At 42.1% G+C, this 15,228-nt stretch overlaps 1 protein-coding gene across 3 annotated transcripts in view; it reads left to right on the forward strand.

Moving 5' to 3' along the window:
- Positions 1-14,323, forward strand: part of rhbdl1 (rhomboid, veinlet-like 1 (Drosophila)) — a 48,507-nt gene extending 34,184 nt beyond the window's left edge. For all 3 annotated transcript variants that reach the window (XM_008279413.1, XM_008279415.1, XM_008279414.1), the window contains 3 exons: positions 9,224-9,324; positions 11,211-11,271; positions 14,052-14,323. In XM_008279413.1, the coding sequence (XP_008277635.1) occupies positions 9,224-9,324; positions 11,211-11,271; positions 14,052-14,323 (434 nt within the window). The remainder of the gene's footprint in view (positions 1-9,223; positions 9,325-11,210; positions 11,272-14,051) is intronic.
- Positions 14,324-15,228: the final 905 nt, after the last annotated feature.

The following is a 15,228-nucleotide window of genomic DNA, read 5'->3' on the forward strand; positions in this document are numbered from 1 at the left end:
ATTATTTGTGCTCTTTCAAAATGAAGTTTAGAGTCCATGTAGCAAGTTTGGTTTAGCAACACTTTGGAAAATCAAGGCCTGGTCTGAAGATCGTCTTTGCCAAATTTGGTGAGGATTGGAATCAAATTTGTGGTCCCAATTCCAAAAGGATGAAAACCCAAATCTTTAAAAGATGTCACAGGATGTGTTGAACTCAGCTTGAAATCCAATGGGCACCTCATTTGGGGACAATATGGTTCCAAAGTTACCTGCAAAACTTCACTTCCAAATTCAACCAACAGGTGGCACTGCAGTACTCGAGGCACTAAAATTTATTGAGCTCTTCCTTTGCCGGTGCTCCACCTCTCCACCAACTTTCATGAAAATCAGTCTGGTAGTTTTTTATAAATCCTATTAACAAACAGTCAAACAAGTGAAAACTGGATCTCCTTGGAGGAGGTAATACATTTAAGTCTTTCCTTCCAGCTTACACCTGCAGACTGAATCGAAGCATAAATCTAGCTCTTTCTAATCTATCCTGACTAAATCACCTGAATAAATAAACACTCACTGTCCTTTAATTGTCCTCTTCTGAGTAATTTATTGGCTAACCAACCAAGAAATGCAACTCACTGCATATTAATGTGCTCAGTTGTCCTTTAAGGTTTCAGAAAACACTGGAAGAGAACTCTACAAATTAAGAGTTTGCTAATGGATGTAGTTTTGTGGCTTGGATTTTGACTTTGTGGTTTCTAAAAAGTGATTAAAGGTTCTACAAACTTCTTTTTAGTGTGATATCTTGTGCTTCAAAGCTGCAAAAATCTGTATTTTTTGCATCAACAATGGGTCAGATGGCTGTAGTTAATGGGAAAGTTGTCACTCATCACGAGTCGTCCACAGATAATTATCACTAAACTCCGCAGCTACCTTCAACTCTAGTATGTTTCTGTGTCTGTCAAAGTCGTTATTTTGGTTTTATGGCTCGCAGCTTTAACATTTTGGTTCACTTTCATCAATACTGTTTCTAGACGCAGCAGGCAAATATTTTAGTTGAAAAACTGCTAAAAATCCACAGTACATTACCCGACGAGCACGACAGAGAGCAAGCAATTAGATGGGAAACACGTTGGTGCATTTAGCAGCTGGTAAGCCAGACAGACTGGAGTAAAATGGGAAGTAAATGTTGGACATACATTCGTTGGGTTGCCGTATAGACTGACAGTGATTCCTAGTGTGCCAAATAAATGGTCAGCGCCTTAAATGTTCCCAGAATCAATAAGCAAGTAGTATTTATCAGTCAGCTTGGTCCACTGTCTAAGTGGCAAATAAAATCTACTAATGCAGGTTAAACATTCCAGCCCTCTAATCTTTTAACTATAACCCATTTTTAAGCCAAGCACTGAATACATTACACAGAAATCCTGTGATTCAAATGGTCCATTGGCCAGAAAGCATGAGCTGAAATAAACTTGCACTTCAGTCTTGAACCATATCTATCCTGGTTTTACCCTAAAAATTTTTTACAGCTATTAACTTTCATCCTGTCATATTCCAACTGATAACTGTGAGATAAATAAGTGCAGTAACCACAGTCTATAGCTGTATGTATATATATATAGTCTAAAACAGACTGTGAAAAGCCTCGTGGCATGATTCGCCATATTTTCCAAGGATTAGAGCATTTACTCTGCTTTACTGCAGCCTCGACTGAAGTGGCTACAGAGCAGCGCCGCCTCAGGCACTGTCAAAGTCTGGCCTCGGATCAGCTTACCATCCCTTGTCTGCACCTTGTCCCAGAGAGACTGAAAGTACAAAGTTGACCCATAGCTTTAGGGCTGCCTGGAGTAACAGTAATGGCGTAGCAGGTTTCGGTTTGACAGAGTCTCCCATTCGATGAGCTGCACTGGCGACTGTACAGCATTAGATGGAGTATAGCCCTGAGTGTGTAGTTGACCTATACTCTGTACAAAGTGCATCATTTTTACTGTCTACACTGCAGCACGCTTGTGAATGTTGCAAGCTCACAAAAAAGATTTGAGGATTTCGACGATGACTTCGGGACGGCAACAATAAGTATTATGTGCACGAGATGGAATGTGTCAGCTCAGTGCTGAAATAATCGTACACCTTATGTCTCAGCTCCTGCTGAGTGCGAGGATCCTAAATCTTAAATCCCCCTCAAGCAGGAGAGCCCACATGACAGGCCTGTTTAGTATTCATACTGTACTGGGGAGCTTCTCACCAAAGAAGAGTGAGCAGGAGGAGAGAGCAGTTTGTACCCTCCCTGTGGAGCTCGTCTCTTCCTCTGAGCCGGAGGTCTCAGGTTGTCTCCTTGTCCTCACCTACAGATGTTGGTGTCACCTCCCTGACAAGCGTCTCCTACGAGGAAGTCGTCTAGACTGGTGTCATTTTTAGCAACCAAACAGCCAACTTCACGACCCGTGAAGCTTTTCTTACCAATATTCTCACATTCATTTTAGATCACTCGGCCTCATGTATGTGAATAAGTGTCTGTAGGAATGAATCCATTGAGGGTATCTTCTCTGCAGCTCTTCCCAGCTATAAGGAAATGTGTTTTAACTTCTTGTCTTTACAGCCTGCAACTTTACTCTAAAAAAAATAAATAAATAAATAAATAAAAACACTCCAACATCCACAGTGTAGCTTCTGGCTACAAAGTAAAAGCTCTGAAAATTCACTGTATGCTACCTGCCTCGCTCCAAACAGCAGCCAAACACATTTAACTGGAGTGACTAGTTGATAAAGTTTGAGGAACATTTAGCAGCAAACCGCCAATAATTCCCCTCAGGAGTGTGTGGAGAGAAAAACAGCCAACAGAGAGTAAATATTGTACTTTACATCCATCATGTGCCCAGAAACATTTCCCAAATCAATGCTAATGTTGCCCAATGTCTGTTGGATTTGTAAATGGCAAGAGTTTGCTATCATGTTCGCCGCATAGACTTTGTAAGCTGATAAGATGCCAGAATGTAGGCGTAGTGCTTATTTCTTAAACATGGTGCACGTCAGACAATCTAAAGTATTCTTGCTTTGCAAACTGTAACAACTGCATTTCAACAGTAAGCTACCAGATATTAACAAAATGTCTAGATTTAAATAATTGATTGCTACAAGAAGAGCATGCTACTCTGTGTTATGGATCCAGCTGTGAGGCAATGAGGAAACAGAAGCCGTGAATGAAAAGCTGGGCTTTGATTTGCAAAAAAAATACACACACACACACACACAAAGGTTGCTCAATAACTCAGCCTGTAACGGAGGTCAATTAAAGGAATAGACTCAATATTACAGCAACTATGCAAGATATTAAATGAAGACAGTGACTGGACACAGTGGCATTTGAAGGAACATACGCCGATCAGCCGCAACATAAATACCACTGACAGGTGAAGTAAATATCCTTGTATCATTCTTCTAACCTAGTTCCAAACGACGCACCATATATGTACCAACATCATTAAGAACAGTTTATAGATTTGGTGTAGTTGACTACAACTAGAATGTGAACCTGTGTAGGTAGTAGCCTAATGTCGACTGTGATCACATCAACATGTGGCTGGGACACCTCCCCCTCCTCCAGCGATAAAAAATAAATTCCCGAAATTGCATCAGTTAACTGTAGTAAATCTTTATGACCAGTAAAGGACTGCGTTTAGCCATAATCACAGTATTACCATAACTAAAACCCCAGATGCTATCGCTCGTATCATTATATCACCCATCTCTAAAACATGGAATAAATTAACTGCAAAAAAGTTACAAAGCCTCAAAAAAAAAAAAAAACCTAAAAGAGAAACTCAGATGTTGATGCTGCTGATGTTGCTTCAATTCATTTTTTTTTCTTACTTTGAAGAGATCAGAGACCACATACTGTATGCTACACTGTGTAATTGCAATTTAGTGGAACTACAAAAATGGGGCACTGTGAATCTCCTCAAATGTTTTGCTGAAGCACCAACCTTCATATGCCCCATAAATCCACATAAAATAGCCCATAGGTGTCAGAGCGAGGAGAGATGAATGACTCAGGAACACGTTCTGATTACCATCTGTCTTTCCATGATCACCGCCAGCACCACGGGCTGACAAGGCGTTCTTTAAGACGCTGTTTACTCTGTGCAGTCCCGGAGCGCGCACACGCACACACACATACAGAATTGCGAATGTTACAACATGCATTATAGATCTGAGATCACAACTCCAGCAAACCCCAACTGTGATTAAAAAGAGGCTGTTTTGTTTTATCAGCCCTCTCCGCTTCCCTTATCAGCTCATTTGCATAATTAACAGAGGCTGACGCCGTCCTCACAAGCAACTGCCACAGTGATTTCTCCAGCTTGGAATTCTGTCCTACTTCATAGTGTCACGGCAAGCCTTGGTGAATTCAACAACAGGTGTACGCAGCCGCGCTCAGAGGTACAGCTTTTAAACACTGAAACACAAAACTGCCAACGGCTATGTAAAGTTCATTATGAGAGCATTTAAATGTTGGATGCATTCTTGTTACTCTTGTTAACCGCTGGCCAAACATCCCACTGAGAGATTCTCTGTGCCTGAAAGATGGAGTCTGCAATTTTGGAGAAAGATTATTTGAATGCAACAGTCAAACAAATACACTCCTCACTTCAGTGCTCCTTCAGAAGCCTTGTCACTCAAATTTATGAACACTCATTGCCATCGCGGCAACAATAACGTCTGAGCTCGCTGGCCAAAATAGAAACAGTCCAGTCTTATGGAGATTGGGAGTGGATGTCTGTTTCTCATATCTGGAACTTAATAATAGGCCTGGACAATAGAACAATAGTGATGTATACCAGTGATGGACATAAATTCAGAAATAGAAAATAGTTTGATAGAATGTTTGGCAGTTCAGTTCAATGCATCAAAACCGCCATGAATGCACCTAACGAAAATGCAAAGTTCGGTTCCCTGCACAAACCTCCAGCCTGCTCTCTTACTGGTGCATAAGCCGCCTGTCACATCCCTTGATAATGGAGCCCTTTCGCCCTCTGCCGCTCTCTCCGTGGTTGTTGTGCAGGCCTCCCGAGGCAGGTTAGTCTGCGGCCACCAGGGCTTCTTGTCGCTGCCATCTGCACCAGCAGACCTCCCCTGGTCAAGGTTGTGGTCAGTGGGAGACCGGCAGTTGCTCTTGAGAGCCACTCAGAAAACCATGGCCCATCAATCCCAGTGACATTCCCGTCAGCCTGCTTCGAGGGCTAAGAGATTTTACACCGGGCTAAATAGGCTAAAGCGGTTAAATTCAAAGTCAAGGGGTAAAAACCTTTTTTTTTCTCCAGATATACAGACTTTTTAGCGATATCGTCCAGCCCTACAATATAGTATAAAACATCATCAAATGGTCGACATGTAAGCACACACAGTACTGGAAACCCATCAGGCTAAAAACTAGCCAGAGTTAGTTGCTTAGATTGTTCTTACTGACCAGAAACCATAGAGCTGATTGCAAACACCATCCTTTTCCCAGATAGCCAGCACCCAGGATGACCTGCTGCGACTGCTGCACAGTAAGAACCCACAGCACAATCCACTCATCATACTGGGGAAGGATGGGAATCTCAGAGGCCGTCAGTGCTTAAGCCAGTTTCTTACTGAACTGTTCCCCTTGAAAAGAGGAGCGGAGTGGTTACCATGAATTCACCTTGTACTCTGCAAGAGGTGTTGGAATCATAGGTCTGTCCTTTCTATGTAGTCTGCCTCACCTGTTGCTAGTTGGCTGGAATAGTGTAGTGTGGATTGTTGCAGGGCCTTTTGCAGAGCCAGAGCTGTGTACGAACACCAGAGTGGATCATGAGAAGATACTTGCTGAATTTGTCGATGTTTAAAGAGATTACAATTGCTTACCCTACCTTTAACATTTATACGTCTGAAGGCAAAACACTGTCCTTCAATGTCCAATTGTTTGAAGATCAGCTTCTGACCTGTGTTCAGAGTTGAAGATATTGTAAATTTGTGACGATATCGCCTACTTGGTGATAAGAACATGTCAACAAACTGTTCGTGGAATTGCTGCAAATGTGCCACTGGTGCTAACAACCTTGGAATAATCAGAATGAGCCTCTGTTCTAAGCAGCATATATTATGCTAAACAAAGCTATCAGGCTTGCTGGCTGTAGCTGCATATTTAATGGGCAGATATGAGAGTGGAATCAATCTCAGCAAAGATCAAATCGATAGTAATATACATTTTCTGTGTCAGACTGTTAAGGAATAAGAGTGTAATTTAAGGCTTACTATTTTTCTCTACATTTACAATCAGCATCTGTACAAGATGAAATCAATACCAGCAGATAAGGAGAAGGTTCTCCACCAATAGGAGCTCTGACTGGTCCTAAAAAGTGATTACGAGGCACACATTGATGCAAATATTTCTAATTTGAAGAGATCTCTGAAATCAATATGAAATAGATTTTTACATTTTAAATACTGTATGTTGCACATTTTTGATAGCTCCCACAGTACAGCCTCAGGAGCTATATAATATCTATACATCTTTTATAAACCACAAGCCCAAGTCTATTAACATCTTAGACCATGATGTAATTCAGCCACAAGACATGTTGGGTTTCATATACCCATAGCTTTATCTCATTTAACATTTAATTACTGGTGTAGTAGTCCACGATTGTAGGGAAACGTTCTCGCTATCACTCATTTGAATAGATGTGCAATACATGAGGCAGCTCCTGTGCACAGGTATTGTTCACCCACACGCATGTTTTGACTTATGTTGCTTGATTAGACCTTTTCTCAGCGCCGTGTGGGCGTGTGCAGACTGTGTTTGCTTGACAGCTGCCTCGGTCCTTCTTTTGTACCGTTAGTTGCACCTGTCAGAGTGGGACAGTTTAGATAATTATAAGTGTTATCACAACATATGGTTTGGTGACGTGACATAGTTTTAAAGAGCCCATGTTATACACATGAGCAGTTTTATTTTTGCTGTCTGCTAGAATATGTTTACATGTTTTAATATGCAAAAAACACTTTATTTTCAACATACCGTACATTTTTGTCGCATCTCTTCTCACCTTCAGACTGAAATTCTCCTTTTTATCTCCTGACTTGTTGAGGCTTATTTTGCTCTGATTGGTCAGAGAGGTGATGTTCTGACTCCAGATCACCTATCAGAAGCCGCTCTAGCGAGGAAATAATGGCAAACTGCAAAAAGCCAAATATTATTCGTTTGAGGGCGTGCCAATCAAGCCGCTATGCTGGTGTTATGCTAATGTGCAACATGGTGATGTAAATAAGTGACAGAAGAATTGCCTGGGCTTAAATCGAGGCATTTCAGGCAGGTGTGCGGTAGTGTTGTCTGTGGGAGGGAACGACTCCTTTTGGTGTGGACTTTGTACGTTTTTTAGCCTTTCACAAAGAAGCAGCTCTTAAATACCTTGAAGAGAAGGGGAAACCCTAAATGTATATTATGGGCTCTTTAAATTTAGCTCTGCCAAACCTCAACCTGACCAGAGGTCTAATCAGCCACAGTAATTGAAAGCACCCTTGTGTGGGACTTTTAACTGCTACCACAGAGTAAATTAAAAGGCACTAAATAACTGCCGGTGGATTTTTTTTTTTCTTTTTTTAGTTTAAAATCCCTTTCTAGTCTTTGAGTAAACCCCTAGAAACTCATCTCAGTTACATATTTAGAATTTCTTTCCCATTGAAATCATACCTTCCCTGGGTTCTCGCCAGAAAATTTGGACAGTGTAGCTACATACCCTCGAAAACAACATGACGTCCCAATTGCAGCATAATTTTTTCAGGTAGCAGCATAACGGGCCGTTACTGTGTTATAACGCTGGCGAAATCTATGCTTCCTGCGTGAAAAAGACTTCGATCTTGATCTAGAATGTGTAGCTCCTCACCTACCCCTTCCTACTCGAGCACACCAGCTCACCTACAACTCTGCTCAAAGACTATAAAACCATTGTATGCTACACAACAGAAAGTTGGAGAAATTCAGCCACATTTGAACCAGAACGAAGAATAATAATACAGAAAGATCCACCTTGAAAGTTGATAGGATTTGTTCCTTAGATTTGTTATGCATGAAACTCCGAAAGTCTGCGTCTGTGTTTTTAAGAGCGACATTCGCTCATATGTCTTCCAGCATATGAACTGCCATGTGGAAATGTTAAGATGGTAAAATAAAACAACTTGATTTTCATTCGAGGGGGTCTTTAACTGCCCAGCTTGTTGACAAATGAGCCTCTCCACAGCAGACATTTTGACTTGTCATCGTCGGGGAAGTACATCTGCTGCCATTTACATTAGTGCTCTGCTGTGTTCGAGCGTCCCACTAAACCGTGACAGTGTGTCAGTGTAACAGCATATGGGAGGAGCAGCTAAATGGAATTCAGCCATCATTAATTTTATTATTTACACCTGTGCTTTTCCTGCCGTGACATGTCAAGATGTCTTCTGTGAAGAAAAAAGAAAAAAAAAGCCTTCCCTGAAAGTGTGCAGTCTCTCTACAGTCTTGTGTCATAGCGCTCATCCCTTTGTGGTTGCCATGACCACCGCTGTACTTTTTGGTATAACAACTATCTTTTTTAAACACATTTGGCTTCTTTCCATATCTACATATCCCAGATTAGACATGCTCATGAATATTAGACAAAGCATCTTCAGAACACACAAATTGGAAATTATCCTCCTCAGCGAGGTTCGACGATGTTCTCCTGGCCTCACTTTGATCAGAGAACCTTTGTAAGATGGACTTTTTTTTCCTTTTTTTTTCAAATTGCAGCATCCTGAAGGAAAATCCAATTAGGAAATATTCCTTTTCATTTCTTCACTATGTTAATATAATTAGTCAGCTGCAGTTTTAGCAGTCTGACAGGAAAAGCCTGTACAATCCTGAGCACGTGTGTGTGTGTGTGTGTGTGTGTGTGTGTGTGTTCTGGATGTAATATAAAAGGGCATGTGAAGGTCAGCTGATGTAGCGCAGCCCCTGTGATTTTTTACGCTGAGATTTTTAGAAAAATGCTGCGAGGAAGGTGACTTGTGATGCTGCGTGATGAGTAATCTGACTCCCCCTTTGTTTCCCCCCCGTCTGCTCTAAAACGCTGTCCTTTGCTTTCGCTCTGTTCCGAACACACACTAAACGCACACTCCCGCTGCATTGCGTGCTCTCTCTCTCTCTCTCTCTCTCTCTCCATACATCTGACGCTCCTAATGTCTCCCTCTCTTTCTGTCTCTGCAGGCTCGCTGACAGTGTCCATCACCGACATGCGTGCTCCAGTGGTGGGGGGCTCCGGGGGGGTCTACGCTCTGTGCTCAGCGCATCTGGCCAATGTCGTCATGGTAACTGCCACCATCATCATTGCCTCTATTGTTACGTCTGAAAACTGGTTTTTAATAGAGACGAAATGTCAGAGGCATCCACCAACCAACACTCTGGGCCTCTCTGCTGTCTGGTTTGATTTTTTTTTTGCAGCAGCAGCAGCTGATTTTTCTGCCACAGTAGGATCACATGATGTGATAAGTACTTTTTATTGCCCGGCAGTTTTTTTTGGGAAATTGGATATCCTATCTCTTATCTTGTCATTAGCAAAATGAAGATTCTCGCCGAAGGTTGCCGATGAGTGACGTACCCCAAAGGCTAAAGCTTTCTGTTTTTTTTGGTCGCAGTTCTGTCACCCGTATCTATGAATCTCAAGTGAATTGGCATCTTATGTATTAAGACTTTCGTTTATTTGTGTCCGCTGAAGAAACAAGAACCGAATTCCCTCGACGCTGCACGAGTCTTTTTCCAGCATTTGTTTTGTGTGCGTTTCTGTCACAAGGTTTCTGTGCGAAATGCCTTCCACATTCTCTCCAGCTCTCGAGGCGGTGTTACATCTGACGAATCACTTTAACTAATGTCACTCCTCACTGTGGGCAGCGCACATGCCAACAGGAATGGAAATCAAAGTGCAGTGACGGGCCTCTGTAACTGTAACTGTGTGCTCGTAGCAGCTAGCAGTTTATTTTTGCCCGCGTGTTGTTGGGAAATCCTTTAAGGCACCTCTTAGTTCTGCTCTGATGAGTTTTTGTCGACTTTGTTTTCTTCTTAAAACCTCGTCCGGTCTCGACCCAGTAAATCCCAAGCCATCTGCCATCAGGCATCATCATCCGGTTCACTCAAGATACATTTTCGGGTTCAGTGAAGTTTCGAGCGCTGTCGTGTACCTGACTCTCTAGAAGTCATGCAGCCTCGGCTAAGTTGTCAGAATACATCTCGGAACCATGTAGCGCGCAAATCCAACTTTGGACGTTACACTTCAGTCTTTTTTTATCTTTGTTTTTCAGGAAAAACGAGCCCGAATGTGGAGCGTCTCCTGAACTCTTTTTCGTTGAGTCTCTGAGTGATCCTCTGCACCTCCAACACACACGTCAGATTCCTTCAGCGGTTCTCCATTTCAATGTCCCGAGTGTGATAACAAGATCTGTAACAGACAAAATGGATTGGCCGTGCCTTGGCTAAAGATTTGCCCTTCTCCTCCTGTAAGAGTCGAGGCACGTCAAAGCAAATTGCCTCCCATCAGAGAGCAGCAGCATCGGCTCAGACCTCCTCTCATCTCCCCTGCTGACCTCTCCATTCTACCGTATTAATCATTTATTTGTTTAAAAAATATATATATTGGGACATCACCTGTACTGCCGCTCCTCCTCCACTTTATTTAAACACAGCAGGTTTTATTTATACACTTCTCTTGAATTTTACATGTCATTCTCCATTTCTTTTTATTCTGCTGTGAGAGAAGAAGCAAACCTCTGGCGCTGGTTCATATTCCCACAGCTTAAGGAAGGATGGGATTGGTGCAATTATTCATCCTGGGGAGTAAATGTGTTATTCTAAGTCAGGATGCCATTGTTCTTTTTCCCCCGGAGACTCACAGGGGCTATTCATTGGCCCATTCTCCCATTCCCTTAAATTATCTTAGCCCTAATTAATAGAGTGCCACTGGGTTGGAACCAGTAAGTGGAGAGCAGCCAGGTGTATAATCGCGTCTCTGTCTTGTTTAAGTGCCGCTGCCTCTCTCGTATGGATATGGATTGTCTTTCTCATTGGTCTAAATATGTCCCGAAGATAGAAACTGAGGTGTTTCTTGCCAGGCAGGAGGGGAGGAACGTAGCCACATATTTACTGGTTGTTTGTGTCGTGATTGTTTTTGCGCTGACGAGACACTTTTGCTCTGTTCTTGCAGAACTGGGCCGGGATGCGCTGCCCGTACAAGCTGCTCCGCATGATCCTGGCGCTAGTTTGCAGTAAGTTCTCTAGATTTACTCTCAAAGCCTCTGCGCTTCTGTTCCTGTCTGCTGCTGCTATTTATGTTTAATTCATAGTCCGGTCATTAAATAGAGAGGCCGTACTTTACTTTTCTTTTTTTTTTTGTCCTCCAGCATGTTTAATGCACACGCACACCTGCTCGCCGTTCAACGTAACGCCACAACATTTATCATCTGAGCGGAGCTTTAAAAATCTCCCAAAGCTGAGCAACAGACGCGCTACTTAAGCTATCATCGTTAATGGCTCAGAGTGAGAGGCGCCCTGATTGGACATGTTGCTTTGTTTTCAAAGCATTTGAGTCATACTACTTGTCCTTTTTCTCCACACGAGGGCCGATACACTGTGACTTTCATTAGTGAGCAATATGTTCCCTCCATCTGTCCCGAGCCTGCCGCCCCCGAACTGAGAGAGCAGCGAGTCTCTGCTGGAATGCTCTTCTTCCTCTGTGTGTTTTTTTTTACAAACAGAGGATAGATATTTCAAAATAAAATGTGACACATTATTTGTCTGTGCTACTGTGAAAACCAAATTACCATTTGCTCTTGGTTTATCGTATCAGTGCTGAGTATTTATTCAGCTAAAGAGACTTCGGAAGAGCAGAAACAAACAACGGCAAATAACATTTGAGGGCAATTTTTAGAATAAAGAACCATTTAAATCCTCCCGGGACCTATGTTTGCCTGCAGACTCAGACTTTGACAAAGCACTTAAACGACAGTACACCATCTCCATCATCTTCAAGCAATGACATAAAGTCAACTCAACTCTGGGTAACTCAGTTATAGAAGTATAGGTCCATTTCTTAGAAGGATAATGAAAATGTTTGGATTTTAAAGGCCCCATATGGTAAAAATCTATTTTATTGTGGATATTTTAAATATTGTGGAGGTGTAAAGTGAACGCTGTTTGATATGAAGACATTTACTTTTGCCATTCACAACCAGAAAGCCTCTCAGCTTTACAAGCCAGTAAGAATCTTACTCCGTTGCTACGTTCCCAATGTGAAGCCAATTATCGTCTAACTCAAGCTTTGTATAATCCTGCCTCTTCATTAACTGCTGCTTCCAGGTGAACCATTCACAAAGAACAGCTGCCTCACAGTCGAGCAGGTTGTTTTAAACTTTCTCAAGCTGCTTATTTTAACACCAAAATGTTTCAGTTGTAAGGAAAACATACCAAATGTTCTGCTATTGGTTTTAAGAGTGAACACAATAGTCTTGATACAGATCCAGTAGATGTCTTTCATTATTGATGACAGTGTCACCACAAGAACAAGGGGTTCCTGTAGTGTTTGCACGTTGTGCGGCTAATGTTATCATCAGCTGTGATTGTGTGCCCACTGGTCAAATGTGGAAATTGTAAAGCTGAGGGACATTTACAAATGGTAGAGAGCCTCAGACAGATTTGAAACCAGTAAACAAGGACTGGGTGGGTGCTATGTCTTTATGCTACCTGTTGTGCTTCAGTGCAACTCAGCTGGTGCTTCTCTCCTGCTCACTGTGCTCATATATATTGTATTTTATTACAGCTACTTCCCCAATAAACCTGCTTTCATGCGTATATTTTTCAGATTTCAAAGAAGAAAGTATAGAATAGAATAGAATAGAATAGAATAGAATAGAACTCTATTGATCCCTTTGGTGCAAACCTCAGGGAAATTGTTGAAATATGTAATAAGTATGAAATAATGACTGAAACGCAACGTATTAATTCTGCATGTAAACCAGCAGTTACTTCAGAGCCATTTCAAGGCTGCTGCCTTGCACCTCTAAAATACTGATTTTGTAACCACGATGTCTGACCGACTCATCGTGCAGAAGTTCTGTGAATTTGGTGATGTCTCCATGTAATATTCTTCCAGAAGGGGGCGTGTATAGGAGCAGCTCAACTGCATTTAAAGTTTCAGACACTGAAACACTGTTTAGGACTTAAAACAGAGGTTATAAGGTCATGGTGAAATGAACCATCTCTGCAGTATTTTGAGCTAAAAATTCCAAATTCATTTACAGAGAAGGGGCATAATGTGGGGCCTTTAAATGAAAACATAAGTTATTGGGAAAGCCAAAATAGTTATACACCAGTGGAACCCAAAACACAAGACATGAATCATTAATGGAAATTTATCATATCTGTGAAATTGTAGTTAAGGTAAATAATCAAGGAAGCAAGAATTAAGACTTAAAGAAAAAACCCAGGCAGAAAACAAATGTGAATATCACTAGTACACTAGTAAAGCTTCTTGTTTGTGTTTCCTTTACAAAACAGACAATTCATTTTCCCATTCATTTTTCAGGGGGGCTATGTGCCAGAGTTTTTCTTGGCAAAGCAAATAGCAAAGACTTCAGAAAGTTACTGATCCCATCCAAGAAATGATCCAGCACACAGCCCCCATATACGATATCAGTTTTTAGTTTTTACATTTGGGTTTTGTGTGGATTAAACAAACCAGATATGATTTGTTAATTAGGAAGCTTTAGAGGTGAAGAAAGGTGGATTTTCTGACCTTTGGAAAGCCCAGGCCAGCTGTTTCCTCCTGTGTTTCCACTCTTTTTGCTAAGCTAAGCTCATCAGTTGCTGGCTGTAGCTTGCATATTTATCAAGTTGAGAGAGTCGTATCGATCTTCCCATCTAACTTGCTCGCCTGAAAGCAAATAAATTTATTTCCCAAAACGTTCACTTTAGGAGCAGGAGCCTCCTCTGACCTGTTTTTCCTCAAAGCTCCGGCAGACACTAATCCGATCCTGTCTTTCCTCTGTAGTGAGTTCAGAGGTGGGTCGCGCGGTCTGGCTCCGCTTCTCACCGCCGTTGCCCTCCTCGGGGCCTCAGCCCAGCTTCATGGCTCACCTGTCGGGGGCCGTGGTCGGCATCAGCATGGGGCTGCTGATCCTGCGCAGCTACGAGGAGAGTCTGCAGAAACAGTGCTCCTGGTGGGTCATCGTCTTCTCCTTCATCACCTTCCTCCTCTTCGCCATCTTCTGGAACATCTTCGCGTACGACCTCCTGGGGGTACAGATCCCGCCTCCCCCCTGATGACGGCCCCCCAGTGGGCCTCCTCCATGTACACACTGACTCTTGCCCTGCTCCAAACAAAGGCTCCCCCTTTGACCATAGTTAACTTTCCATTTCCTCTCAAGTTATTCCCAAACGAAAGGATATGAAATCATTCAAACTAAAAATCGACCAAGAATCCTTTTTTACAGTACTTTGCAAATCAAAGAAATATGTCTCTTTTATTAAAGAGGGATTACAGTAGCAACAAGTACAGGTGAAAGTTCCTCAGATCCACTTTGAGGAGCGTTATATCTTTTTATATACGTTGATTCTCATCCACATTACCAGCGCTAACCTTTCAGTGAGCATTTAGCCATCGCGCTCGCTCTTTTTTTTTTTTTCTGAGGCTTTTTTTCAAAAAGCAGGTTTCATCAGCCATTTCTTTGAGTGCATCTTTCACTCGTGTAAAGACCTCAAATTAGAAGAATCATGACATGTGCCTCTGGTGAAAAGGAAAATGAATTAAATGGATGAAAAGTGAGAGATCGGGATCAGCTGCAGCGACGCTCCTTCAGCTAATGGGGTGTCTGTGTTTTTTGCTTAAAGGCACTTAAGCCTGAATCTGTACCACAAATCAGACCTGCAGGAGAAGATGTGAAGAGGAATTTCAGGAAGAGCATGTTTATTTCTGAAGGCAGCAATAAAAAAAACACAAAGCACCAACGAAATAGAATTATTAATGTGAGTTTTTCAGTTTCACGTCCCTGCTGTAACTCACAGGGGTCACTCACTGTGGCTAATTTGCAAAAGCTCTGGCACACGAAGTGAAAAACCAACCAACAGAACTTTTCCTTCAAATGGAGCTGCGGTGTAAGATCTCCAGTCTGATTAAAAGTCAAAAAGCGGCACCGAGTGGAAAAAACGAACGGAGGAACAAGTTCACG

Source organism: Stegastes partitus, unplaced genomic scaffold, assembly GCF_000690725.1.
Source record: "Stegastes partitus isolate 25-593 unplaced genomic scaffold, Stegastes_partitus-1.0.2 Scaffold158, whole genome shotgun sequence".
NCBI classification, from domain to species: Eukaryota; Metazoa; Chordata; class Actinopteri; family Pomacentridae; genus Stegastes; species Stegastes partitus.